The 27,483-nt window shown below is 46.7% G+C and overlaps 2 protein-coding genes across 2 annotated transcripts; one reads left to right on the forward strand and one right to left on the reverse strand.

Moving 5' to 3' along the window:
- Positions 1-203: 203 nt before the first annotated feature.
- Gdf3 (growth differentiation factor 3) lies at positions 204-6,550 on the reverse strand. The gene is made up of 2 exons (XM_052719300.1): positions 6,280-6,550; positions 204-1,033 (listed from the first exon to the last, which is right to left on the reverse strand). The coding sequence occupies exons 1-2, from the start codon at positions 6,548-6,550 to the stop codon at positions 204-206; spliced, it is 1,101 nt and encodes a 366-aa protein (XP_052575260.1).
- A 14,392-nt stretch (positions 6,551-20,942) lies between these two features.
- Positions 20,943-24,231, forward strand: Dppa3 (developmental pluripotency associated 3). The gene is made up of 3 exons (XM_052721566.1): positions 20,943-21,030; positions 23,151-23,407; positions 24,142-24,231. The coding sequence occupies exons 1-3, from the start codon at positions 20,943-20,945 to the stop codon at positions 24,229-24,231; spliced, it is 435 nt and encodes a 144-aa protein (XP_052577526.1).
- Positions 24,232-27,483: the final 3,252 nt, after the last annotated feature.

Below are 27,483 nucleotides of genomic sequence, written 5' to 3' on the forward strand. Positions count from 1 at the left end.
AACAAAAAGTCTAGCACGTTAGAGTATGTTAGAACGCGAATTAGCTAAGATCACCAGGGTTCCATGGTAAGTACACAAATACGTGTACTTACGGAGCTATTAAACATGATGATGGACATGTCATATTCAAAAGGTCATGAGCCAGAATGGTAGTTTTATTAAAGGATTTACCCTGGGAACATTCCTATCCTATTACCGACACTCTACCCACACCCACATTCATCCACCACCATGTCTTCATAATGTCGGAGGATGACTGTGCCATCATTATCTTGATAGAGCATGGAAATAGGAGACAGCTTGGTGGGGATACAGACAGCCTTGGGGACCTTGGGGTCAACGGCATGCATCAGCGCCTGCATGAAAGCATAATTGGAACTATTCAAATATGTGGTCATTGAGAAGGGACAATCTCCATGACAGTAATTTGCCATGAACCCCTTGGGGGCAATGACCCACTTGTGCCAACCCAGGTCCCGGAAGTTGATGAACAGCTGATGACGATGGCAGAGATTCCTACAAGAACCCTTGGGGACAGGGATGGCTGCCCTCCTTTTTCTGGAAGAAGAGGGACAATGATCGGGGTTGAGGGTCACCACCAGCAGAGAGGCATGAAGAGAACGTAGCAGCCGGTCACAGGTGTTCTCGACCTGGAAATTCACCCCAGAGTGTCTGTCCTCTTTGACCAGAATCTCTAAGTACAAGCCCAAATTCTTCAGTCGGCTGCCGTTCCAATCCTTAACCACATCCTGCAGGTTGAAATGAAGAGGACCCTGAGGTCCTGGGACAGACTGCAGTGCAAGCATTCTGCCTGGCTTAGTGGGGGATCGCCCCCACACAACAGGCTCCTCAACCACAGACAGAGCCACCTCCACTTCTGGCCCCAGGTTGTAGTAGGACCTGGGTCCCAAGTCTAGAGTCAGCCGGGCCATGGTCAATGTTCCCTTTTCTTTGATAGCAGACAAGTTAAAGTAGAGGTACTTCTGTAGGCAAGAGCCGTCTCGGGAAGGATTCTGTGTGTTAAGAAAGAAACCTAGAAGCGAAAAGGGACATGTGAGAGTCACGGTAATCCTTTCTACCTCAGACCCACCTGATATAAATGTCAAGATGTGCACAAGTCTGAGTTCTGCTCCACCCTCCCTTTCGGGAGCATGTTTCCCAGTCCTCATTCCAGTCCCGACACTGTGTGTGTGCCAAGTGGTTCCTCAGAAGCTGTCTACTTTGCTTCTTCAGATGAGGTCTCATCGACCTAGAATTCACCAATTTACCCAGACTGGCTGGCCAGTGAGCCCCAGGGGTCTGCCTGTCTGTACCCCACAATATCGGGTTACAGGTGCACATGTAGTACCTGGCTGCTGAACTCGGTCTTCATGCTTGTAAATAGGGTAATGTCTTCATGGACTAAACTGTCCCCCCAGCCCCAACTTTTTGGTTATTTATTTGTTGTTGTTGTTGTTTTTCTTCTTCTTCTTCTTTTTTTTTTTTTTTTTTTTTTGGTTTTTCGAGACAGGGTTTCTCTGTGTAGCTTTGTGCCTTTCCTGGAACTCACTTGGTAGTCCAGGCTGGCCTCGAACTCACAGAGATCCGCCTGGCTCTGCCTCCCGAGTGCTGGGATTAAAGGCGTGCGCCACCACCGCCCGGCCTTCTTCTTCTTTTTTTTTTTCCCCCAGAAAAGTTTTCATGTAACCAAGGCTGGCCTTGAATTCATTATTTAGTCAAGGATGACTTTGAACTTCTGATCTTCCTGCCTCCACTTTCAGAGTTCTGAGGTTGCAGATACACTCCTACGTACCTGGTTTATGCTATGCTGGGGCTCAAACCCAGAGCTTCATGGGTGCTAGGCTAGCCAAGCCCCGTGCCAACTGGTCTATATGCCCAGCACTCCCCCCCCACACACACACACTTTTGTTTTTGTTTTGTTTCTGTTTTGAGATCGTCTCCTACATATAGTCTCCCAGGCTGGTCTAGACATCATGATCCTCCTGCCTCAGTCTCCAGAGTGCCGGGATTAAAGGCATTTACCACCATGCATAGCGCGCTCTCTCTCTCTCTCTCTCTCTCACACACACACACACACACACACACACACACACACACACACACACACGCACACAGAATCCTCTTACAAACGATCAAGAGGCCTAATAGTAATAGATCATTACGAAAAATATAATTCAATAGAAAACTGGTCATAGTATAACAATGGGCAATTGTTTAAAATACTGAAACTATACATTACTATACATTACTCTCAATTAAAGAAATACAGTGCCTGGAGAGATGGCTCAGAGGTTAAGAGCACTGGCTGTTCTTCCAGAGGTCCTGAGTTCAATTCCCAGCAACCACATGGTGGCTCACAACTATCTGTAATGAGATCTGGCGCCCTCTTCTGGCCTGCAGGTGTACATGCAGAAAGAACACTGTATGCATAATAAATAAATATAAATATTTTTTAAAAACCTATAAAAAAAGAAATACAAATGAAGTGAGCATGGTGGCTCACCCTTTTATCCCAGTTGTTTTTTTTGTTTGCTTGTTTGTTTTTGTTTTGTTTCATTTTTTTCGAGACAGGGTTTCTCTGTGTAGCTTTGCGCCTTTCCTGGAACTCGCTTTGTAGACCAGGCTGGCCTCGAACTCACAGAGATCTGCCTGGCTCTGCCTCCCGAGTGCTGGGATTAAAGGTGTGCGCCACCACCGCCCGGCTTATCCTAGTTGTTAAGAGGCTGAGCCACAGCTGGGCCATGATAGCGCACGCCTTTAATCCCAGCGCTCAGAAAGCAGAGGCAGGAGGATTTCTGAGTTCAAGTCCATCCTGGTCTATAGAGTGAGTTCCAGGACAGCCAGGACTACACAGAGAAACCCTGTCTCAAAAAAACCGAAAAAAAAGAAAGAAAAGAAACCCTGTCTCAAGGAAGAAAAAAAAAAGATGCTGAGACAGGAGGATTCTCTGTGTTGTAGGCTATCTTGGGCTACATAGAGAGACTCAGGCTAGCCTGAGATACAAAGTGGAATCCTATCTCAAAAAGGGGGCCCGAGAGGGTGAGGTGTAAGTAGTGTAACTACATTTTGTTACCACATTAGTTCAATGTAAAGCTAAAAGGGATAAAAGCATCACTGAACCAACCGCCCAGTTCATCCTCTTCCAGTGGACCCGGGACTGCTCTTCCACACCAAACAGCTCCACAGTGGTCAACCCTCGTAACATGGACAGGTAAACTGTCGTTCACACAGTAACTGAATGAAATACTACACATCAGTCAGGACAGATGAACTACAAACTCAAACAGCATGGCTAAATCCCACAAACATGGGGCTGAGTGAAAGAGGCCAGATATGGAAAAAGACAGAGGTGGGGAGACTCCACAGTCAAGAGACTGCCCATGAATTTGGTCTGGAAATGAAGGCTGCTCTCTGAAGGGGCTCCTCTGGTGCACACTCACAGAGACCAGCCTGCCACTGCCTCCTAAATGCTGAGACTAAAGGCATGCGCCACGATGCCCAACACTTTTTTCTTTTTTTCTTTCTTTCTTTTTTTTTTTTCTTTTTTTGACAAGTCTTATTATGTCTCCCGGGCTGTCCTAGAACTCTAAAAAGATCCAACTGTCTCTACCTCCAGTGTTATGACTAAAGGTAAATGCTACCATACCTGTCCCCATTCTCACTATTTTTTTTTTTTTAATGTGTATGTGCACTGAATTTGAGCAGGTGCCTACAGAGGCCGAAGGAACTAGAACTGGAGTTATACACAGGCAATTGTGAGCTGCCTGATGTGGGCGCTAAGAACAGTAAATGCTGAGTCTGAGACATCTCTCCAGCCCCCTCATTCTCACGGTTATACTTTACAGAAGTTATGTATAAAGATGTTTTGCCTTCATGTATGTGTGTGTATCACATACATCAGTGTCTAAGAGGCCAGACCAGGGTGTCTGGGACTGGAGTCACAGACAGTTGCGAGCCATTATGTGAGTGCTGGGAACTGAACCAGAATCTTCTGGAACAGCAGCCAGTGCTCTGAACCGCTGAGCCACTTAACGAAGTGACTTAGTGACGCTCCTCTCCAGGCTGTAGTGGAAGGCCTCCCCTCCCCTTAAGGCTCTTGGTTTAGAATTTCCATCTATTGTTTTGTTTCTGGTGTCCTCCCTCCCTTCAGCTCCCTCCCTTGCCACCCACGACCTGCCCCATGACTTTGAGGTCCTTTCATCGTAACAAACCTCATTGACGGGAATTCTCTGTCAGCTTCCTTTTCAGGCCAACCTTGGATTTTTACTTCTTTTTTTTTTTTTTTTTTTTTTTTTTTTTTTTTTTTTTTTTTTTTTTTTTTAAGATTTATTTATTTATTATGTATACAGCATGTATGACCGCAGGTCAGAAGAGGGCGCCAGATCTCATTATAGATGGTTGTGAGCCACCATGTGGTTGCTGGGAATTGAACTCAGGACCTCTGGAAGAGCAGTCAGTGCTCTTAACCTCTGAGCCACCTCTCCAGCCCGGATTTTTACTTCTTTTTAACTAATTCCCTTCTGAAAACTGTTTCTTTGTTTTTGTTTTTTGAGACAGGGCTTCTCTTTGTAGCCCTGGTTGTCCTAGAACTAGCTCTGTAGAACAGGCTGTCTTTGAACTCACAGAGATCATCCTGCCTATGCCTCCCACAGTGCTGGAATTAAAGTTGTGTGCCACCACTGCACACTCTAAAAACTCTTAAACCAGTCAGACTTTTGATAATATCTGCATTCTCAAGGCCATTCCCAGGCCAGCTCACTGTAGGTATACATTAAATGCTTCAGGGACAAATACACATCCAAATGTTCCCTTCATCTGCAGTATAACTATATCCTTGGTCTTCAGAGGTGGTTTTCACCTATAATGTCAGCACTTGGGAAGCTGAAGCAGGAGAATTGCTGACAGTTTATGGCAGCCTAAACCACATGGTGAGTTGCAGAAAGAAAGAAAAGAAAAAAACAAGAAGTAGGAAGGAAGACTATGCATCTGAATGCCAAGGCTGAGGCGCAGGAATGTGGATGCTCAGCCATCTCCAACTTTGAATAAGAATCAAGTAGGGAGGGAAGGACAGCCTTGGGCTGGAAGAACCTACTTTAAAAACCAGATGGCTCCTGTAATTCGGTAGAAGGGTCAGTTTGAGAAACTATGAGATGGCAGTCACTCTGATTTTCCTAGGAAGAGTGTGACTGTGGCTCAGGTTCATACCATTGGTCTGTATTTTAAAAAATCAAGTTGTACGCCTTTATTCCCAGCACTTGGGAGGCAGAGGCAGGCAGATCTCTTGAGTTTAAGGCCATGTTGGTCTACAGAGTTCCGGAACAGCCAGAGCTACACTGAGAAAACACCTCCCCACCTCCACCCACTTTTTTTTTTTTTCTTTTTGGTTTGGTTTTTCAAGACAGGGTGTCTTTGTGTAACCTTGGCTGTCCTGGAACTCTATCTGTAGACCAGGCTGGCCTCAAATTCATAGAGGTCTGCCTGCCTCTGCCTCCTGAGTGCTAGAATTGGAGGTGTTCGTCATCACTGCCCAGCTGAGAAACCCTGTCTTGAAGAAACCAAAAAATAAACAAATAAATAAAATCAAGAGATGTGTTGGTGTTTAATCCCAGCACTCAGTATTTGGGAAGCAGAGGCAGGTGGATTTTGCCATGGTCTACATGGCAAGTTCCAGGACAGCCAGAGCTACACAGAAAGACCTTGCCTCAAAATTAATTAAAAATCAAGACATGACATTTACATCCAACAAAAGTAACACTACAGAAGGGCTAGAAAGATGTCTCTGAGTGATTAAGAGGACCAGAACTCAGTCTGCAGCAACCATGCTGTTGGGCTGCTCATAACCTGTAACTTCAGCTCCAGGGGATCCGACGCCCTCCTCCGGACTCTTTGGATAGGCATGCACAAGCACATACTAAAAAGAGGGAGAGAGGAAGGAGAAAAGAGAAGGGAGATGGGGGAAAGGGGTGTCGACCAACCTTGCATTCAGTCCCACCCAAGGTGTGATCTTGTGGCTCTCAGAACGCTGACCTTACTGTCTGAGCCCACTCTCTCTTAACAGTGAGTTAAACTCTCCTAAGGGCTCAGCGGCAGTCAGACCCGCGTGGAGAGGCCCCGGGTGACAAGAACACGCGCCTTGCTCTGGGCTGGTCTTGGAACTGAGACAGAAGATGAAGATCCTAGCTCAGACTCCTATCAGCCGCGGTGCCCGTTCTGTCCCCTCCTCCTTTCTCCACAGCACCCACTTGAGATTCCTCTCCGACAAACACGCGGGTTCCTTACCCTGGTCTGGGAGAAGCCGAAGCAGGTTCCCACGGACACCAAGCTCCTTCACGTAGCAGAAGTCCGGCGAGGCCCCGCCGGCTGCAGCAGCTTCTCGAGCCTGGAAGATTTTCCTTAAGATGCGGGGCACAGGTTGGAACCTGCGAGGTGAGGGAGCTTTCTCCAAGTCCAGAAACTGCGAAAAGTCATATTCTTGAAACTTGGGTGGCTGGCCCCAGGCCAGACACAACAGGAGGAAGCCGAGAGTCGAAAGCCTTAGGGGAGGCTGCATGGCGGACTGGGTGGGACTGGGTGGGACTGGGTGGGATAGCGCAGTCTCTGGGGAGCGCGGCTCGGCGGTCCAGCCTCTGCTGCTGCGCTGTTCAGCTTGGGAGGTAATCAGGTGTGAATTGCTCTCTCCCCAGCAATTGGATGTGAAGACAGACTGACTGATGTGGCTCCCCCCGCCCAGTGCTCCTTATCTTGCTCTACTCTCCCAAGAGGGTAAAATAGTACCTGTGGGGTCTGTCTGCAGTGGACAGGGTGAGTGGGAAAGAGTTACACACTCATTCAACACACAGACATGATTGTGTCTGTGATGTGCAAGGCAATGAGACAGCAACAGGAAGCATATTAGGGAATAATTAATTATGCATTTTTTTGTTTTTAAAATATTTTTTTAAATTTTATTTTAAATTTTTAAAATAAAAATGTATATGTGTTTTGAGACTGGGTCTCATGTATCCTAGGTTGACCTTCAATTTTTTTCTCTTTTAACATTGCATTACATTGCTGGGCGATGGTGGCGCACACCTTTAGTCCCAGCACTTGGGAGGCAGAGGCAGGCGGATCTCTGTGAGTTTGAGGCCAGCCTGATCTAAAGAATGAGTTCCAGGATAGGCTCCAAAGCTACACAAAGGAACCCTGTCTCAAATAATAATAATAATAATAATAATAATAATAATAATAATAATAATAATATAAACAAAAAACATTACATTTGTTTGTTTGTTTGTTTATTGTGCACGTGAGTGGGGGAATGCATGCCACAGTACAGGTGTGAAGCTCACAGGACTATTATCCAGAGTTGGTCTCTCCTTCCATGTGGGTCCCAGGGATCGAACTCAGGTCATCAGGCTTGGTGGCAAACACCTTTACCCATTGAGCCATCTTGCTGGCCAAATCTTGAACTGATCCAGCCTTCGTATTACTCCCAATGCATGTGCCACCATAGCTGGTTGATGAGATGCATGACATGGAATTCAGGGTCGCCAAGTGGCAGTGGTGGCGCACGCCTAAAGCCCTGGCACTCGGGAGGCAGAGGCAGGCAAATCTCTGTGAGTTCCAGGCCAGCCTGGTCTACAGAATGAGTTCCAAGACAGCCAGGGCTGTTACACAGAGAAACCCTGTCTGTAGAAAAAAGAAAGGAATCCAGAGACTAGTATATGCTAGGCAAGCAGACTGCCCATTAAGCTACATCCCTGGCCCTATAATCTCTCTCTCTCTCTCTCTCTCTCTCTCTCTCTCTCTCTCTCTCTCTCTCTCTCACACACACACACACACACACACACACACACATCCTTCCTTTCTTCCTTCCATCCTTCCTTCCTTTCTTTCTAAAAAAGAGACGAGCTCTTGCAGGAGGTAATTGCGAACCTGTAATCTCAGTACTCAGGAAGTGAAGAGAGGAAAATCAAAATATAAGACCAGCTTCAATTTCATAGGGGGTTTGAGACCAGCCCGAGCTACATGAGACCTATCTCAGAGAGGAGGATGGGGGGGAGTAGGGAGGTAGCTACATGAGACCTATCTCAGAGAGGGGGGAGCGAGGAGTGTGTGTGTAGAGGGTGGTGGTTCTTATTCTCTTTTCCAGGGGAGTCTTGAAATCCTGGGTTTAGATGATCCTCCTGCCTCAGCTTCACAGAATACCTGTGACTAAGCTATAGGTGTGCTGCCCTGTCAATTCATTATGTTTGGGCTGGAGAGATTGCTCAGTGGTTAAGAGCACTTGCTGCTCTTCCAGAGGACCCAGGTTTGATTCCTAGAACCCATATCTGGTGGCTCATAACTGTCTGTGACTCCAGCTCTGACACCTCTGGTCTGAGCAGATACCTGCACTCATGTTTACAGACCCATGTGCAGGCATACAACATGCACATCATTAAAAATAATAAAAATAAATACTTTCTTATAATTTTATAGCTCATAGTCTAATTACACACTAGCTGTCAGTGTAGCTCAGTGGTAGATACTCAAGACCCTGGGTTCAATGCCAGCACTGCAAAAAAAGTTCCTCATTGAGAAAAATGTTTTTCTTTTTTCTTTCATTTTCGAGACAGGGTTTCTCTGTGTAACAGCCCTGGCTGTCCAATTCATTCTGTAGACCAGGCTGGCTTTGAACTCTCAGAGATACACCTACCTCTGCCTGAGTGCTGGGACTAAAGGTGTGCACCACTACCACCCGACTAAGAAAAATGTTTTTAACCAGGCATAGTGGGGTTTTGTTGTTTGTTTTTGTTTGTTTGTTTGTGACGGGGTTTCTCTGTGTAGCTTTAGAGTCTATCCTGGAACTTGCTCTGTAGACCAGGCTGTCCTGGAACTCACAGAGATCCGCCTGCCTCTGCCTCCTGAGTGCTGGGATTAAAGGTGTGTGTCACCACTGCCCAGCTAGGCTGGGACAGGAGGATCAGAAGTTTGGAATCTATTTCAGCTACTAAATTCCTGGCAGCCTGGCTGCAGAATGAGACCCTGTCTCAATCTATCCAATGAAAAAGTCTGCATTCCCTTCTAAATTATCATATACCTGCATCCTTCTTGATTAGGATGTTGTACCCAGAGTCTGGACCCCCAAAGACCACCAAGAGACCAAATTCAATGCAAAAGCAAAGAATCTTTTTATTTTGGGTTAACTAGAACCTCTCAGTCCATCTGATGCAGCAGCAGAGCAGGAGAGACCCTGAGTAGCAATGGGGGGGTTTTTTTTGTTTTTGTTTTTTTTCTCTACCCCCCCCCCCCCCCCCCCCCCCCCCCCGCGCAATCACGCTAGTAACTTTTAATTGGCTAGCATTAGTTGGGGGTCTGTCAGGGCTACAGTTACTCATTTGGGGCAGGTCTGGACAAGTCCCAAGCTCTGTTTTTGAGCTGCTGTGGAGGCTGGCTGGCCTAGCGTGTACTGACTGTGGGGGTGTGTCCTATCTCCCTGTCCCTGCTGGCAGGGGCATCAGTGATTGTTCATGGCCCTCCCAGAAACTGCTTGCTCAGTCTCAGGAAACTGAAACTGAGGCCTGATCTCTGAGAGAAGACTGAGCAGCCTGTTAGGGCACCTGCTTTGTCCTGTCCAGGGCTCACTGTCTTTGGGTGAACTCTAGTCTCCTCACTTAACAGCTGTGCCGCATCAAATAGTTCATTTCGTCTCACTGAATGCTGTCTCAACTAAAAAGAAAACGAATAAGTTTGCCATGGAAATGTTTTGAGGGGCTCAGTCCGGTCTGCTGGTTAGGACTCACACACTGTCCATCACAGAGGGAGAAGCTTATGCACTGCTTTTCAGAGAGACAACCAGGCATTTGACTAGAGGAGCTTTGTGTGGACAAGCACAGAATTATTGACAAGGTGAAAGAGAAGGTGTGGACCCAGCATGTAGGAGGACCGACTACAGGTGCCCCACACCTGTAATCCCCACACTTGGGAGGCACAGGCAGGTGAATCGTGAGTTCAGGGTTATCCTCTGCTACCTAGCAAGTCCCAGATCAGGTTTTATTGTTTTAGTTTGGTTTGGGGGTTGTTGCTGTGGTTTGGGGCGTGGGGGTTGGGGATTGTTTGGTTTTGTTTGTATTTTTGAGACAGGATCTCACTATGTAGCTTTGGCTGACCTGGGACTTTTTTAGATTGATTTATTGTATGTATGTAAGTGTTTTGCCTGCCTGTGTGTCTGTGTACCTTGTGCCAAAGGAGGTCAGAAGAAGGCATCGGATCCCCTGGAACTGGAGGTATGGATGGTTGTGAGCCACCATGTGGGTGCTGGGAATCAAATGGGGTCTTCTGCAACAAATGTTCTTAAGCTGAGCCATCTCCCAGCACCTTCCTGAAACTTTTGGTGTAGCCCAGGCTAGCTTCTAACTTGTGGTGATGCCTCCTGTCTCTGCCTTCCAGGTCCTGGGATTACCAGTGAACTCTGCCACCTCAGGGAATTTCTGTCTTTGATTTTTTTCCCCTCCAAACAAATGACTAGAAAGACTTCAGACCCTATTGAAAACCTAACTCATTAAACTGCCAGGCACTGAGTTCCGTGCCCGACGTATGAAAGATGCTAGGGCTGATCATGTCTACTTCAAAAATAACCGGCTAGTTTGTTCCCCAAACACTGCTCATGTCTTTTTGAAACTGAAATGTTAACGTTTTGAACTGTTTTATTCTATTATAAGAACTTGTTTCCACCGAAAAGGGGAGAAATGCTGCTTTTAAGACCTATTGATTTCTGGTCACAGGATCGAATCTTCAGCTGGGTGTTTGAGGGTTCCTGTCTGGCCTCCAGCCCCCCCTCGCCAGCCTCACTTCTGACCTCCCTCCATCCTCATGGTGATGCTCTGGCGGTGTTGACCTAGCTCTTGTCCTGTGAGCGCCCTTCGCCTCAGCCTCTGCAAAGAGCAAGTTCAAAGGTCTTGGAGACTGCAAACATCTGCGTGGCGCCGCAGGATAGATTTAGAACCTTCTTCCAACTGAGCCTCTCAGGTGATCAACCGTAGACCGATCAGGCCATCACTGTGTCTGTTGAATCCCTCTCAGACAGCGCCCCTTGGGGTCAGAACCACAGTCGGTACACACATTGTGGATCCCACTGACAGCATCTGAGTATCATCTCCCATTGTGTCCTGACTCTACGTCACTCAGTTTTGCTTGTTTATTGTTTCTCAAAATGGGCCCTTCTAGATGTAGTCCAGGCTGCCCTACAACTCATGATACTTCTGTCTCGACTCTGGAATAATACTGGGATTTCAGCCCTGGACTATCATGTCAGGTCTTGTTTAAGTTTGTCTTATTAATTTTGTTGCCCTTTTTCTTTTCTTTTTTTTCTTTTCTTTTTTTTTTTTTGGTTTTTCGAGACACCGCCCGGCCACTTGTTTTTGATGAGGACCTGGTTCAGTTTCCTGCACATACACAGTGACTGACAACAGTCTGTCACTCTGGTTTCACAGACTCTGACTCCTCACTGGTCTCCCTGGGCATTGCACATAAAAACACCCATATGCTGGGCGGTGTTGGCGCACACCTTTAATCCCAGCACTGGGGAGGCAGAGGCAGGCAGATCTCTGTGAGTTCCAGGCCAGCCTGGTTTATAGAGTGAGATCCAGGACAGGCACAAAGCTACACAGAGAAACCCTGTCTCTGAAAAAAAAAAACAAACAAACAAAAAAAAACCACCCATACACTCAGATTACAGGCCATGGTGGTGTATGACTTTAATCGAAGCACTTGAGAGGCAGAGGCAGGTGGATCTCTGTGAGTTTGAGGCCAGCCTGGTCTACAAAGTGAGTTCCAGGACAGCCAGGACTACACAGAGAAACCTGTCTTGAAAAACCAAAATAAATAAATAAAATATTTATAGTCTGGCAATGTAGCTGGGTGGAGCACCTCTCCTGGCCCCCCTCTCCCTGGGGGTGTCTCAGCAGTTAATTGCTGGGGGCAGGGGAGAGACATTTCCTTATTATAGCCACTAATATAGTCCATTCTATAAATAACCTCCTGATGCTGGGATTAAAGGTATGTGCCACCATACCTGGCATTTATCTTATTATTATTTTATGTGTATGGGTGTTTTGTCTGCAAGTGTATCTGTGTACCACATGTGTGCAGTGCCCGCAGATGCTGAAAGAGGGCACTTTACCCCCCCTGGAACTGCAGTTACAGAAGGTTGGGAGCTACCATGTAGGTGCTGGGAAGCAAACCTTAGTCCTCTGGAAGAACTGCCCATGCTCGTAAACAGCAGAGACATCTGCTCAAACCACCAACTTTTGTTTTGTTTTGTTTGAGGCAGAGTTTCTCTGTGTAGCCTTGGCTGTCCTTGGAACTCACTCTGTAGACCAGGCTAGGCTCCAGAGATCCACCTACCTCTGCCTTCTGAGTGCTGGGATTAAAGGTGTGGACCACCACCTCCCAGCTGGCGCGCTCTCTCTCTCTCTCTCTCTCTCTCTCTCTCTCTCTCTATATATATATATATATATATATATATATATATATATATATATATATATATATATATATATCTTTTCTGAGACAGATTTTACTATGCACCCTGGCTAGCCTCAAACTCACTGAGATCCAGCTGCCTCTGCCTCCAGAGTGCATGTGCCTTTAATCCCTGCCTAGCTAGAAGTAGCTGCTTTTTTTCTTTTTTCATTCATGTTTCTGTGTGTCTATATGCACACATGTGTGTGGGTGCCCAAGGAGGCCAGAATGGGACACTGGATCCCCTGGAACTGGTGTTACAGACAGTTGGGAGCCAAACCAAAGTGAGTGCTAGAAACCACACCCCTGCCCTCTGCAATTACTGATCCACCTCTCCAGTTCCTGGAAGTCGTTTCTCAAGCGGCTATTTAAATTTTATGTAGCCAAGGAGGACCTTGAACTCTGGATTTTCTCTCTTGTGTTAAGCCCTAGCCCAAGAAACCTTTGTAGTGTAAAGAGCCCCCAGGACCTGGTAGTAGCTGTGTCACAGCACACCTGCCACTCAGAACCGGCTACAGGGGACCCCTGCAGTGAGAAACTTTGGTGGCAACTGCCTGCATCTCAACCTGACGTCCTCAAACAGCAGTCCGGCCATGTAGCACATGACGAACGCCATGCGCCGCCGCTGGTCCAGAGGCATCCCAAGCCTAAGAGGCCCAGTGTCGTTCTCCTGGCTCTAGCTGGCTGCCTTGGTGGGGCACCATCTCATCTCTCCGGCCCCACTTAGGAAGGTTTGAGGCTTTAAGTGTGCATCAGTGCTCATCTGTATTCCATCTCTCTCTCTCTCTCTCTCTCTCTCTCTCTCTCTGACAGGGTATTGTTCTGTAGCTCTCAAGCCGGCTTCTCTCTTTCATTAATGTCCATGCCTCCATGAAGCTCATCACCTCCCAGATGGAAGTTACACCACACACGCCCCTAAGCCATGCAGACCTCGATCAGTACCTTCTGGTATGTTCTCTGTTGGCAATGTAAATTTTAAGTAAAGAAGTCTGAATCAATTCTCCTCAGGATAACAGACTTTACTCCTCTATTTCTCTGGGGGCTAACCATAAAAGATATTGTTCAACTGTCTACACTGCCAGCCAGGCCTAGGGGTGTTGAACTGTAACCTCAGCACTCGGGAGGTTGCGGCAAGAGTATGGGCCATTCAAGGACAACCAGATACTGTTGAAGGGAAAAGGGCCTGTCTCGTCTAAAAGACAGGCCTGCTTAGCTCCCTAGGACCACAGAAATAAGATGGAAAGATATCCTTGACAAGTGGAGAGCGAAGGAAAACAAAGAGTAGTCCTCCCCTCCCTGAGTCTGCAGCTGATAAGAACTGGAGGGGTCATTTTTACCGACAGGATGGCTTCTTCGTAGGTCTGGATCTCAAAGATAAGCCATTCAGAAAGGTTTTAGCTTAAGAGGGTGGCGGCGGCGGCGGCGGCGGCGGCGGCGGCGGCGGCGGCGGCGGCGGCGGCGGCGGCGGGCAGCGGCGGCGGCGCACACCTTTAATCCCAACAAACAGGAGCCAGAGCCAGGCGGATCTCTGTGAGTTCGAGGCCAGCCTGATCTACAAAGCAAGTTCCAGGATGCCGGGAGCCATTCCCCAGCGGTGGATGGGTCCTACAGAGGATGTAAGGAGTCAGCTGGAGAAGGAAATGAGCCAGGCCATGGTGGTCGGGAGAATCTTGCAGCATGACTGACTAGCAGCCAGAGTGTTTCTTTATTTATACAGAATTTAGTTAGCAGGGATACATTCATGATGTTCCAAAACATAGATAATATCATTTTTGTGTTTGGACAAGCGTTTCACTTCCTTTTGTTAATCTTTTAGTCATCATTAATAAACTATGACAGAACAGAGTAATCATTTCCAATGATTTTCCCTCAAGTTTTGACATCATTAATAAACAGAGTTATCATTCTTACTCATAAACCCCATAACCCAATTTTTGAGAATCTAGAGGCATATGACAGCCTGTGCTCAGGCTGGTTGTTTTGGTTGCTTCAAGGACATTAGACCAAAACAGAGTCTTCAACACTCCTGGGTATTTTGCCATGTCCCAAGCAGTGTATTATTAACTTTTAGTGGTCAGAGTGCCCAGGAAAAATCCTCAGGCTAAAGCTGCTGCAGTTATTATTCAAATTCTGACATAATGCAATCAATGTTCACATTTATATCTTTATAGAATTGGTCTATATGTCTAATCCTGGCATTCTGTTGTTCCTTGGTCATATGACATTGTAGTGGCTCTGCATGAGCTAACTGTTCGAAGAGAGGGAGGTCCTGACACCTCATACTTTTATCATCTTTCCACTCTATACTTTGTTTATCAATATGTCTCTGTGGGGCAGAGTTGTATGCCACGTAATTGTCTGAGTGTACAGTGGGAAGAGGCTTGTAATCTGAACTGTGGCCAACTCCTCTAACCCACCAGATCTTGTTGACCTTTTTAAATAAACTTTGTTTTGAATATCTTGTTCCTGTGTAAGTAGAGGGACAGATGTTTCAAGAATGTCTCATAGCCTCATGAAGAGACCTCTGGCTTCTTTATGTGTCACAACCTCCAAGGCGTAAGGAAGACCTTCAAGTAGATAAGGATATCGCCCTCAAAGTGGGGGGGGGGGAATAGTATGTTCAGAACTTTCCTGGGTAAGCTTAGAAGCAGCATTCCTGGGAGAAGGCATAAATGATTCATAAGGGATTTTCCATCAATCCAATATCCTCAAATTGTATAAATATTAAAAGTGCCCCAAGTATGTAACAGGTGGAGATGAAAACCAAAGGTGGCATGGCAGCCATCATGTGGCTGAGCTCTGCTGGATCTTTGTCAAGCAGCTGTGCTGGCTTTATGACTTCTGCCATTCCATCCAGATGTGGCTGTGCCCCCAGGACAGGCTCCAAAGCTACTCAGAGAAACCCTGTCTTGAATAACCAAAAAAAAAAAAAAAAAAAGGTGGGGGGGTTGGAGAAGTAGGAAAAGGTGTCGCTTATGGTCTTTACTCTTAGGTTGGCCTTCTTGGCATCCTTTGAGAGTCAGGAGCCAGGTGTGGTGGCATGTGCCAGCTACTGGCTGTTCTTGTCTTGTCAAGGCTAATGACAAGTTCTGGTCTCTTGCAGGTGGGGGATCTCTGCATGGCTCAGTGAGTAACCAAGGGTAACCATGCTTTCTTTGCAAGCCTGAAGACCTGAGTTCAACCCCCAAATGCTGTGGTAGAAGAAAACTGACCTCTGACCTCCACATTTGAGCTATGGCACACACATGCCAACACACACACACACACACACACACACACACACACACACACACACACACACGGGGTGGGTGTGGGGAAAGAATGCTGGCGTTTGAGTATAGTTCCACAGTTTGGACACTGAGGAGAAGAACTGCTTGTGCTTGAGTTTGAGGCCAGCTTAGGTATTATGAGCCCAACTCAAACACCGAAGGGATTTACTAGTTTAAGGGAGAGGAAAAAGAACAAAAAAAAAAAAAATATGAAGAGAAATATGTCCCCTTTTTTGAGTATTGTGATGTGATCTGAGGTGAGGGTATGAATGTAATATGCATACCCAAAGGACTTAATCATTTGTTGGTTGGTTGGTTGGTTGCTTCTTTTTTTTGAGAGAGGGTCTCACTGTAGTCCTAGCTGACCTGGACTTAAATTCCGAGAGACCCACCTGCCTCTGACTCTGGAGTGCTAGGATTAAAGGCATTCACCACCAGGTTGGTTGATTTAATTAATGTATATGTTTATTGAGGCAGGGTTTCTCTGTGTATCCCCCTGGCTGTTCTGGAACTCACTCTCTAGACCAGGCTGGCCTCGAACTCACAGAGATCCATGTGCCACCATGTTGTTTTTAACTTTTTGTTTTTTGGTTTTTTGAGACAGGGTTTCTCTGTGCAGCTTTGTGCCTTTCCTGGAACTCACTTGGTAGCCCAGGCTGGCCTCGAACTCATAGAGATCTGACTGCCTCTGCCTCCCGAGTGCTGGGATTAAAGACATGAGACACCACTGCCCGTCCTAACTTTTTTTTTTTTTTTCACTTCTGGTGACTCCTTGCTTCTCACTCTTTCTCTCCCCCCCCCCCCCCTTTCCTCCTGGGATTGAGTTCCAGGCATCATGTACATGACAGATACTGGACCATCGAGATATATCCTGAGCCCATTTTGATTGTGTTTTGTTTTGTATTGTTTTTTCAAGACAGGGTTTCTCTGTGTAGCTTTGGAGGCTGTCCTGGAACTCTCTCTGTAGACCAGGCTGGCCTTCGAACTCACAGAGATCCGCCTGCCTTTGCCTCCCGAGTGCTGGGATTAAAGGTGTATGCCACCACCGCCCAGCTCATTTTGATTTTTGAAAGTTAAGACAGGCATGGTAGGGTTGGGGATTTAGCTCAGTGGTAGAGCCCTTGCCTAGCAAGCTCAAGGCCCTGGGTTCAGTCTTCAGCTCTGAAAAAACAAAAAACAAAACAACAAGCCAGGCATGATAGTATATGCATGTGATCCCAGAACTTGGAAGGTTGAGAGGCAGGAGAATTGCTGGGAGTTTGAGGCCAGCAAGAGCTACAAAACAAGACCCTGTTTCAAAAAGCCAAAAACAATGAAAAGAAAAAGCTAAAAAGAACACGCTCACACATGCAGCAGTCAGTAGCAATTACTGCAGTTATTAGCCATAAACTATGACTAAGGTGTTGTGAAGAAGTGACAGAGGAGGACACAGCTGGGAAACTGGGCTTGGCACGGTGGCACTACCTTTATCCCTGCACTCAGGGAGGCAAGCAGGACAATTCAAGGCCAACCTGGTCTATATGGTGAGTTCCAGGCCAGCCAGGCCTACATAGCCATACTGTATCAAAAAGAAAAAAATCTGATTTCATACTAACATAGAGCAGCTCTAAACCAGTTTTCAACCCGGTCAGATCTCGGCCTTTCATTCTGTAGAGCAGAGCCAATAACAACAGCAGAGGTCTCTGTAGTCCAAGGAAAATTTTATTCAGTAGCCGGTGATGGGCAGAAATGGGAAGTCCGCTGTCAGGCAGGCCACACTTCCCACCCATCTCTGTAGCAGGAGAAGAGGTGGGGAGGGTCAAGTGTGTTAGAAAGTGACTTTTCTAGGGAGAAGCCTCTATGACTGTAAGAATTCCATCTCCCTCTTCTTGCATATATGGCCAGGTCCCAGGATCACTATGGAAACTAGAAACTGTCATGGCCTTGGTAGGTGAGAGATTTAACCTGGAGAGGTAATACAGTGAGAGGGTAATGAAACAGGGGTCAGAGCCGGGTGCACTCTATAATCCCAGCCCTGCAGGAGGATCAAGGGTTCAAACCCAACCTGGATTATATAGCAAGAACCTGCCTAAAAAACACCACGAAATGAACCTGTAGGCCAGCTTTCAAAGATGGTGGCTGGCTAGGTTTGAACGGGCTGTCTCTGTTGGGCTTAATATTTTTTTCATAGACACTATCTTGATGCGAACTAGGCATTTTAGGGTGTGTGTTGGTTACACAGGGGTGCTTGGGTCAGGGCTCAGAAAAAGCAGGCACCTCACAGGGAATCCAAGGGAAGGGGTAGGGGTCCTGAAGCATTAAATTTGAAATCTTTCCTTAGCTAATTAAGAATTTTGGAGCTAGGTGGTGGTGACACACACCTATAATTCCAGCACTAGGGAGGCAGAGGCAGGCAGATCTCTAAGTTCAAGGCCAGCCTGGTCTGCAGAGCAAGTTCCAGGACAGCCAGTGCTACACAAAATTAAAGAATAGTTTTTTTTAATTTAATAAACCCGCTGTGAAATGATATAAAGACAATATTTTTTTTTTTTTAAATGAGAGGTTTCAATCAGATTGTTAACAAAGAATCATGCTTAAGGGCTTTTTCTGAGTCTTTCCGGGCATTCAAAATGCAGAAGCGAGGATGTGGTGGGCCCTCCGGAGAGAAATTCCGGATTTCCCTGGGTCTTTTAGTAGGAGCTGTTACTCACTGTGCTGACAATACAGGAGCCAGAAATGTGGTATCATCTCTGTGACGGGAATCAAGGGTGCTTCTGTATTTTGAAGACAATGCAGGGTCCACAGTAAACAGCAAGGTGAGAGGAAAGGTTCTGGTCGCAAGGTCCAGTCGCAAAGGGCTTGTGGTCCAGGATTGCATCCAAGGCAGCCAGCATTGCATGGTTCTCCAGGGTGCTCTGCCGGGCAGTGGTGGCGCACGCCTTTAATCCCAGCACTCGGGAGGCAGAGCCAGTGGGATCTCTGTGAGTTCGAGGCCAGCCTGGTCAGCAGATCGAGATCCAGGACTGGCATCAAAACTACACAGAGAAACCCTGTCTCAAAAAGCTAAAAAGAAAAGGAAAAAGTCTTTGTTCCAAAGGGGAGGTGGGGGGATTCATGCTTAAGGCAAAGCATGTGACCTGTGAATTTAACCATCCTGTCTCAAGTGTAAAGCTCTCATAGGAAGAATTTTAGGGATAAAATTAGAAACTATTTTTTTTTTTTCAAGACAGGGTTTCTCTGTGTAGCTTTGTGCCTTTCCTGGATCTCACTCTGTAGCCCAGGCTGGCCTGGAACTCACAGAGATCCGCCTGGCTCTGCCTCCCAAGTGCTGGGATTAAAGGCGTGAACCACCACCGCCCGGCCTAGAAACTGTTTTTGTTTCTCCCAGGACCCACCTTGATTTTCTTTGCCCCTTGTGATAGGATGGAGCACACCTTTAGCTCCAGGGCAGTTGTTCTCGAACCTGAGTTCCATTCTGGGCCCCCCCCCCCCACACACACACAAATAAATGTAACTTTAAATATGTAAAATCAAATAAAGATAACATGAATTGGACAGGTTGTGGCATCTCAGCTAGCTGTGCTTGCCTGTTTACTTTGGTAGGGCTGAGACCTGTAACTAAGGCCTCGTGCCTGCTGGGCAAGCTCTGTATCACTGAGCCTCAGGAGAACACCTGCACCCACTGTGGACTTATTTCTCTATCTTCTCCAATGGAATTCTCAGATGAGAGAAGATCAACAGGTCCAAGGGGCTGTAAAGCACTAAATTCTGCTTAAACTCTAGCACAGGTGGCCTGGATTCCTGTCTAGGACTTAGTAGACGGTTTGCATTTTAACAGGATTCAGCCTGTCTGAACTACGGCTTCCAATTTGCATACCAAAGAAGTTAGCCAGGTCCTGTTGATAATTTCTTTTGAAAACAACACTGGAAAACTACTTGAATGAAGTATTAAAAAATAGTTTGCTATCCTGGTGGTGATCGCTCTTATGATCCCAGCCTTGTGGGAGGCAGAGGAGACAGAGGCAGGACAATTCCTGCAGCTTCAAAGCCAGTCTGTAAGTTCCAAGCCACCTGAGGATACACAGTAAAAGACCTTGTCTAAAGGAAAACAAAAAGCTGGATGGCTCCTGGCTTTAATCTCAGCCCTCGGGAGGCAGAGGCAGTCAGAGCTCTGTGAGTTTGAGGTCAGCCTGATCTACAGAGCGAGTTCCAGGACAGCCAGGCTACAAGAGAAACCCTGTCTCGAAAAACAAACAAACAAATAAACAAAAAAAAAAAAAAAAAAGAAAGAAAAAGAAAAACAGAAAACAAAAGCTGTGGTAATTTGGGGTTTCATTCTACTTTCTGAAGATGGTGGCCCATGTTGGTACACTTTGACATAACTCAAGCCAAGTATTTTTGGAGTGGAGAGATAGCAACTTATAAAATTAAATTTATTATTTATTATTTTTTGAGACAAAGTCTGAAATGTATTGTCTATGTATGAAACAATTCACAATTATATATGCTTAAATTCCATGCTTAAATATATGTGTGTGTGTGCGCGTGTGTGTGCGCGCGCTGCGCGCGCGCACACACAATAAAATGTCAACCTATTTAAGTGTGTGTAGCATACATATTTATTTAGTAGCATTACAAAGTGAACAATCTCTGAAGATTTAAGATGAGGCAGGTAAAGGAAACTTTCAAATGAACTTAATTAGGAATTAACTGACAGACAACTGCATGCTTATTTTAGAACGTTTAAATCCAGTTCTCCATCACTAGCCACCTCCAAGAGTGTAATAAACAAAACAAAATCCCTATTTCAGGAAACCAAAAGTGACTCTAGATAAAATTTTCACTCTTTTTTTTTCTTTCTTTCTATTTGTGGCAGGATCTAACTTTTTGTGTAGACCAAAGCTGGCTTAGAACGCAGAGAGATCCCCCTGCCTCAGCCTCCCTACAACGGGAATTAAAGGTGGAGGCTGACACACCCAGCCAAATTTCTAGTGTTTTTGCTGGAGTTAGTATTACGGCGGAGCAGGCGGACTCGCCTTTAACTCAGGTGGAGCCTTTCATCTCCGCGTCATTAGCATTGGAGTCGCCTGGGGGAGCGGTTGGCTTGGAATATAAAAAGCAAGCGGACCGTCTCTGCTCGCCAGTTTCCTTTCGGTCTTTTCCAAGACGAAGCAATTTTGTTTGGAGCGTTAGAGGCCTCTGCCCATCGTCATGGAGGAGCCCTCGGAGATGTTCGAAGAAGTTCTGAACTCAGAGCCTCCTCAGACCAGCGATGATCAAGACTCCTGTGATGACTCAGGTAGGCCGGCCTTTTGGCCCCGGGTTTGGGAAGTCAGCAGGCCGCCATTTTTCCTCCTCTTGCTAGGCGGGTAGGCCGCTGGCACTTGGGATCCCAACACGAGCAGATGGAGGACCAGCAGTTCCAGGTCACTGTGGTTTACAGGCCCCTGTCGTGGGGTACAGAGGTGGAGTCCTGGGATTAAAGGGGTGGACAGCCTTCTGTGTTTTCTTGTCCTGTTTTGGCGCAGAAATCCATTTTGTTTGAGACAGGGTCTCACTATGTAGTCCTGGATATCCTGGGACTTTTTTTTTTCCCCCAATCAATGATTTATCTTCACTTTTAAGTGCATTTATGTTTTGTATGTCTGTGAGTGGGTGTTGGATCCTCTGGAACTGAATTGTTGTTGAGTTACCCTGTGGGTGCTGGGACTTGAACCCGGGTACTCTGGAAGAGCAGCCAGTGCTCTTAACCGCTGAGCCATCTCCAGCCCCATTCTGGAACTTTTTTGTAGCCCAGCTTGGCCGCAAACTCGAGATCCTCCTGCCTCTGCCTCCAGAGTGCTCGGATTAAACACGGCCCAGCTGCAGGTTTTTATTTCAAACACAGGACTCTTTGGTTATCGAGACTGGGTTCTCCGTGTAGCTCCAGCTGTCCAGGAACTAACTGTAGACCAGACTCAGAGCCGCCCGCCTCTGCTTCCTGAGTGCTGGGATTAAAGGCGTGAGCCACCACAGCCCCGATACACAGCAATCTTAAACTTCACTTGAACTTAGTCTTTTTCTTACTCTCACCCACTTTTCTGGGAGCAGCTTTCTACTTAAATTTACATTTCAGGTGAATGGGTTTTCAGGGGAAAGAGCCCAGGACCAGGTGAGCCATGTACTCGTTGGGTGGTTAGGAACAGCTGCAGGTGAAGTTGTGCCTGAGGACCTCCAGGTTTACCATCTCCTGGCCTTGGGGTCCACGGGTGTTACTAGGGAGGGGCCCTCTGTTGCCCTACTAGATCTTTCCTCGTGTTATAGAGAATCCAATCTGAGAGGAAAAGAGATGTTTGCCCTAGATCTCCCCGACCTGACAGCTACATGTGACCTCCTTATTTCCATGTGATAATTCTTTTGCCCTTATGCTTTGGAGCTTTAGTTTTACTTCTGAGACTGTTGCCCCTACTGGCCTAAAACTCACTGTGTTTAGGCCAGGCTAGACCCAAATTCTGTGTCCCAAACCTGGAAATAAAGGTGAGCCACCATGAGGCCAGGCGGTGGTGGCACACGCCTTTAATCCCAGCACTCGGGAGGCAGAGCCAGGCGGATCTCTGTGAGTTCGAGGCCAGCCTGGGCTACCAAGTGAGTCCCAGGAAAGGCACAAAGCTACAGAGAAACCCTGCCTCGAAAAACCAAAAAAAAAAAAAAAAAAAAAAGGTGAGCCACCATGACCTGACTTAATTTCATGACAGTTCAACCTTGATGACACTTGGGTGAGCTTCCTCTTCCCCTCACCCACCCTACCCCAGGCAGGGTTCCTCTGTAGCTGTCATAGAACTAGCTTTATAGACCAGGCTGGCCTTGAACTCAGATCCGCCTGCCTCTCCCTCCCAAGTGCTAGGATTAAACCCACCCCACCCACCACGCCCAGGGGAGCTTCTTCTTTAAGACAGGTCTATCTACTAGATGTGAATGGTTCAAATGGGAAAAAGCAGAATTGGTTTCCTAAAACATGCTGTTTAGAGTCCAATAGGAAGCATTTGGACAACTCAATTAGATTTAGGTTTTTTATTTTGAAGACTTCCAGAGCCCCACCTGGGGAAGCTCTCCAACTAAGCCACATTCCCAGCACAGTTGGCTTAGGGTGCAGATTCTCTGGAAGTGTGTGTGTGTGTGTGTGTGTGTGTTCCTGCACATGAATGCAGGTCTCAGAACCTCTGGACCTAGAGACAGGCAGATAGGCCGATAGAACAATGTAGTGCCTGGGATCTCTACACAAACTCTAGGATAGCTGCCTGGGCTTTGGCCATGGGCCCTGTGCACGTGCAGTACGTCTGGTTGGCCCCTTGAGAAGGAAAAGGATGGGTATCTGTCTGGAGGAATGCCTTGGAGAATGGTGCACCTCACACTAATGGCTCTTTACTTCTGTTTCTGAAGTCTCACAGTCAGACATGTTAGCAAAGGACCTGAAAAAGCTGACGCTCAACCCCAGTGCCGAGAAGTCTCCCTTTCAGCCAATACGTTATAGTCGCCGCAACCATCGCCGCTCCCGTCCCCCAGTGAAGAGGAGGGTGGTGGAGAACAACAGTGAGAAAATCTTGAGAGCAGTCCAAAGTGCCTTTCCCAAGAGAAGAGTCCGCACACTACTGTCTGTGCAGAAAGATCCTGTAGCAAGGATGAAAAGATTTATGCGGGTGAGTTGCATTTGTGGACAGGGTTTATTAGATAGCAATCCAACCTCTGGGGAATGCAGCCTAAATTACCATGACAAGATAGTGACTGCTTCTATCCTCTGCTACATAGTCTGAGGCCAGCCTGAGCTACATGCAAATAGGCAGTGGTAAGCAATAGGTCACTCTGGATATAACTTTTATTGTTTTTTGAGAGTCTCACTGTAGCCCAGGCTGGCCTCCAATTCAGTCTGCAAACTTGCCCCTTGTTCTTTTCCAGTGCTGGGATTATACAGGTTTTAAGCTACCATGCATGGCTAAACTAACTTGGACTGGATCTTGGAGCCATAGCTGGCCTGTTCCTTTGTGTAGACCAGGCTGGCCTTAATCTGGGGATGGTCCTCCTGTTCACTTTCACAGTGCTGCCCAAAACCAGCTTCTCACATCGTAGTTGCTCTGACTTTGTCTTGAGTTTTAAATAATTTTGTTTTTGTTTTTCTCCTGAAGATTGAAAAGACACTAAGAAGCCGTAATGGAGAGAGGGTAAAAAACTTTTTATTGCTAATACGTGTTGGTGAGTTGGGTGTCTGTTTTATTTGGTTTGGACAGGGTGTGGGGGGGGGGGCAGCGCACGGTGTCTGCTCTCAACCCCTAGGAATTCTGGTTATTGAACCCAGTACTTAACACACAGTTGAGGATTTATGTTTATTTGGGTTGCAATGTCCTGATTGACCTATGTATGGCATTATTTCTTTCAGGATGAGAGTGAGCCGTTCAGATGCCTCTGCACTTTCTGCGTGTATCAAGGGTGGGATCCTGCTGAGAATGCTAGAATAGGGCAGAATTAGGAGTCAGTTCAGGGCCGACGTGTCCGCTGCCCTTACTGCTGATGGTGCCATGCAGCAGGTGTGAAAAGCTTTTTTTACAAAGATCATTAAATGATAGGGATTTGTGAAGTTTGAATGCACAAGAATGCCTTTAGTTTGACCCAAAGAAACAAGAATGAGTCTCAAGTCTGGGGTTAAATACAGTGACTTGAAAGAGTGTCAGTAGAATTTGGGGATGGTTTGGTTTAGAAGGTAATAATTGGAATAGATCTTTGTATATTCTAATTCACAGAAATTTGTAATAAAGGCAATTTTGCAATAAATTCTTGTTATCTTAATTTTTAGTATTAAATATGCAGAACAAATAAAAGTGAACCATTGGAGTTTGGGAATTATTTTTACTTGTATTATGTATGTGTATGGGCATGCACATTCCAGAGTACATGTGGAGGTCATAATAACTCGTCAGTATTTTTCATCCTTGGGATTGATCTCAGGTTGTCAGGTCACCAGGCTTGGCGACAAGCACCTGACTGAGTCATCTAGATAGCCTCTTGTTCGTGCATGTGTGTACTCCATGGGGACATGTGTCAGGAGTCAGTTCTCTCCTTGTAAAATCTGGGGATCAAACTCAAGTGTTCAGCCATATTGGCAACCTGATAGGTTTGAGACAGGTCTTCATATGCAGCCCTGGCTGGCACTCATTCTGTAGACAAGGAGGGGATGGGTGAGAGGATCAAATTAAATGGAAATCTTTCCTCTGCTTCTAGGGTCTTAGGGATTAGAAGTGTGCTACCAACCCTGCTTAGTTTTGAGACAGGGTCTCCACAGGACTAGCTGGTCTTCAACTCCTGGTCTTGTCTCTAGCTCCCAAGTTTTCTTCTGCCATATCTTGACTAAGCCCAATTTATCAATACATAGATTCTAAGTTGCAAGTATGTGGCATTGTATTGTGGTTGTCTCACTAGAAAACAGCACAATTTCCTGCTTTAACTTTCTGCAAGGAGTGTCAAGAAAGGAGTTAGGACGATGGCCCCAGGCACTTGCTGGATATATATAGTGTTTCCCTTGGGATCTAGGTGAGTTGTGTGCTAAGGCCAGCTAGGTGTCCTGATTAAAACTCCTAGAGATTAGCTCTGCCCTCAGGTTGAGGCCACCTCTTCAGATTTACAAGCCCAGGGTGGTGGCCTAAGTGTCCAACCAAACAGCTATACCTCGTAATCTCATGACCCCCTCTTCTGGAGGAGCGCTAATGTGCTGGAGCAGCTCATGGTCATTGGCCAATGCTTACGGCTACTGCAAAGCCTGTAGACAAGCAGACAGGTGGAAGAGACTCAGGCAAAGGTACAGGAAAAGGCTACGGCACCTCTGGGAACACGGGGAGGGTAGAGGACATCCTGTTGGAGTTGGTTATCAAATCAGGCTCGGTAGTAGGCCCCTTGGCCCACCAGCCAGCTCGGCCCAGAACTTACTCCTATTTAATAGGAGCATTACAAAGACGATGGGCTTAATCTGACCAATTTATCAACCCCTGCAGGCCTCCCCAGAAACAGCTTTAACATTTTTTTTTTTTTTTTTTTTTGGTTTTTCGAGACAGGATTTCTCTGTGTAGCTTTGTGCCTCTCCTGGAACTCACTTGGTAGCCCAGGCTGGCCTTGAACTCACAGAGATCCACCTGGCTCTGCCTCCCAGAGTGCTGGGATTAAAGGCGTGCGCCCACCACCGCCCGGTCATCTTTAACTTTTTAAGTCTGCATGTTCTAAGTGGTCCTTAGACTTGCTATATAACAAGGATGACCTTGACCTTCTGATCTTCCCATGTCTCAAATATTGGGATTACAGTTAGGGACTACTGCAACATGGGAAGTTGTAAAATAAGTTACTAGGAAAATTGTTCTATTTAACAATGTCTTACTGTGCCCAAATTGTAAGTTTATAATAGGTGTGTAAGCCTAGGAGTGGACAGTGTTAAGAGTCAATACTAAATGTTTCCAGGCATCCACTGGGGTGTGGACTATCCCTTTGTAGATAGGGGGAACCAATGCACATGACTTTTTCTTTTAAGATTTATTTATTTATTATGTATACAGTGTTCTGTCTGTGTGTATGTTGGCGTGGATCACCTGCCAGCCCACCGCTGCATCTGCCCTACACGCCAGCCTGTTTCCCTGCACATGTGGGATGCCCTGGCCAGCTAGGGTCCCCCATGCAATTCATAACAAATATATATTACAATTCCAAAATGCAGGGAAAGGAGCATAGTGTACCAAAGCAAGGCCAAAAACCAGCAGGGCAAACTCCAGACTCTGCATCTCCACGTCTTATGTTAAGACACTCCAGATCTCTAGCTCATTCAGTTTTGCTGACTGCAGCATACTTCTTTCTCTTGGGCTGGTTCCACTCCCCATTTGTTGGGCCCTGCCCCCCGTTCCTTGGGGAGCTGTTGCCTTGCTTGCTGACCTTGATCAGATGTCCTCCCTGTGCTAGCTCCCTGCCGGTTTCATTGCTCCTAAACAGCTTACCGGAGGTTCCTTGTTTGGTATCCTGCATATGGGTATAATGCTAGAATGTAAAACATCTGTAGCGAACTTTTGCCCTCCCAGGTTCTTCCACTGTGCTGTAAGTCAGTATTTAAGGCCTCTTCCGCCCTTCAATAAAGGGCATTCTACTGAGATGAATGACCCTCTGTCTTGTCTCTGTTTTAATCCTCAGCCCCTCAATCGGACATGGTGAACAGGTAGTAACGCGGGCGTTGCTACACCGATTAACAGCTTTCTTTAACAGAGATCCCATGACTTTGGCATCTCCAACATCTTGGGGTCTCCAAGGCAATCCAGGCTTCAAATTTACAGCTTCATGAAATGGCCTCTATTCAGGGACATTCTTACACATGCCTGGCCTCAGCTTTCCTTAGGTGTGGGCAAACTCCATAACCTGTTTCTTCCTTAACTCTAAAGCCAGAACCATATGTCCGAAGCTGCCAAGTTCTGCTGCTTGCTAAGGCTGGAACATGGCCCACTCATTCAATGACATCTTCACCAGCTTTCTGTTGTCCATAGTTTCCTTCATTGCCCAATCTTGGCTGTCCTTAAACGGGATCTCTAGACCAGGCTGGCCTCAAACTAGAGACCCACCAGCCTCTGCCTTCCAAGCGCTGGGATTAAAGGTGTGCCACCTGCCGTTGTCCTGAGTCAGGGGGGCTGGGATCTTGTAGAGGACCTGTCCCTTCATGAGCTCCAACAGCTCATAGATGAGGAAGATGTTAGGGTGGGCC

The sequence above is a fragment of the Peromyscus californicus genome, unplaced genomic scaffold (assembly GCF_007827085.1).
Source record: "Peromyscus californicus insignis strain IS unplaced genomic scaffold, ASM782708v3 Scaffold_6__1_contigs__length_162567912, whole genome shotgun sequence".
NCBI classification, from domain to species: domain Eukaryota; kingdom Metazoa; phylum Chordata; class Mammalia; order Rodentia; family Cricetidae; genus Peromyscus; species Peromyscus californicus.

What these genes read in the sequence shown, in the direction of transcription:
- Gdf3 (XM_052719300.1), bottom strand. Translation starts at nt 6,550, where the DNA reads ATGCAGCCTCCCCTAAGGCTTTCGACTCTCGGCTTCCTCCTGTTGTGT. An exon ending in TCGGCTTCTCCCAGACCAGG is followed by an intron (nt 1,034 to 6,279) that starts GTAAGGAACCCG and finishes TTTCGCTTCTAG; the next exon opens with GTTTCTTTCTTAACACACAG.
- Dppa3 (XM_052721566.1), top strand. Translation starts at nt 20,943, where the DNA reads ATGGAGGAGCCCTCGGAGATGTTCGAAGAAGTTCTGAACTCAGAGCCT. An exon ending in AGACTCCTGTGATGACTCAG is followed by an intron (nt 21,031 to 23,150) that starts GTAGGCCGGCCT and finishes CTGTTTCTGAAG; the next exon opens with TCTCACAGTCAGACATGTTA. An exon ending in GGATGAAAAGATTTATGCGG is followed by an intron (nt 23,408 to 24,141) that starts GTGAGTTGCATT and finishes TATTTCTTTCAG; the next exon opens with GATGAGAGTGAGCCGTTCAG.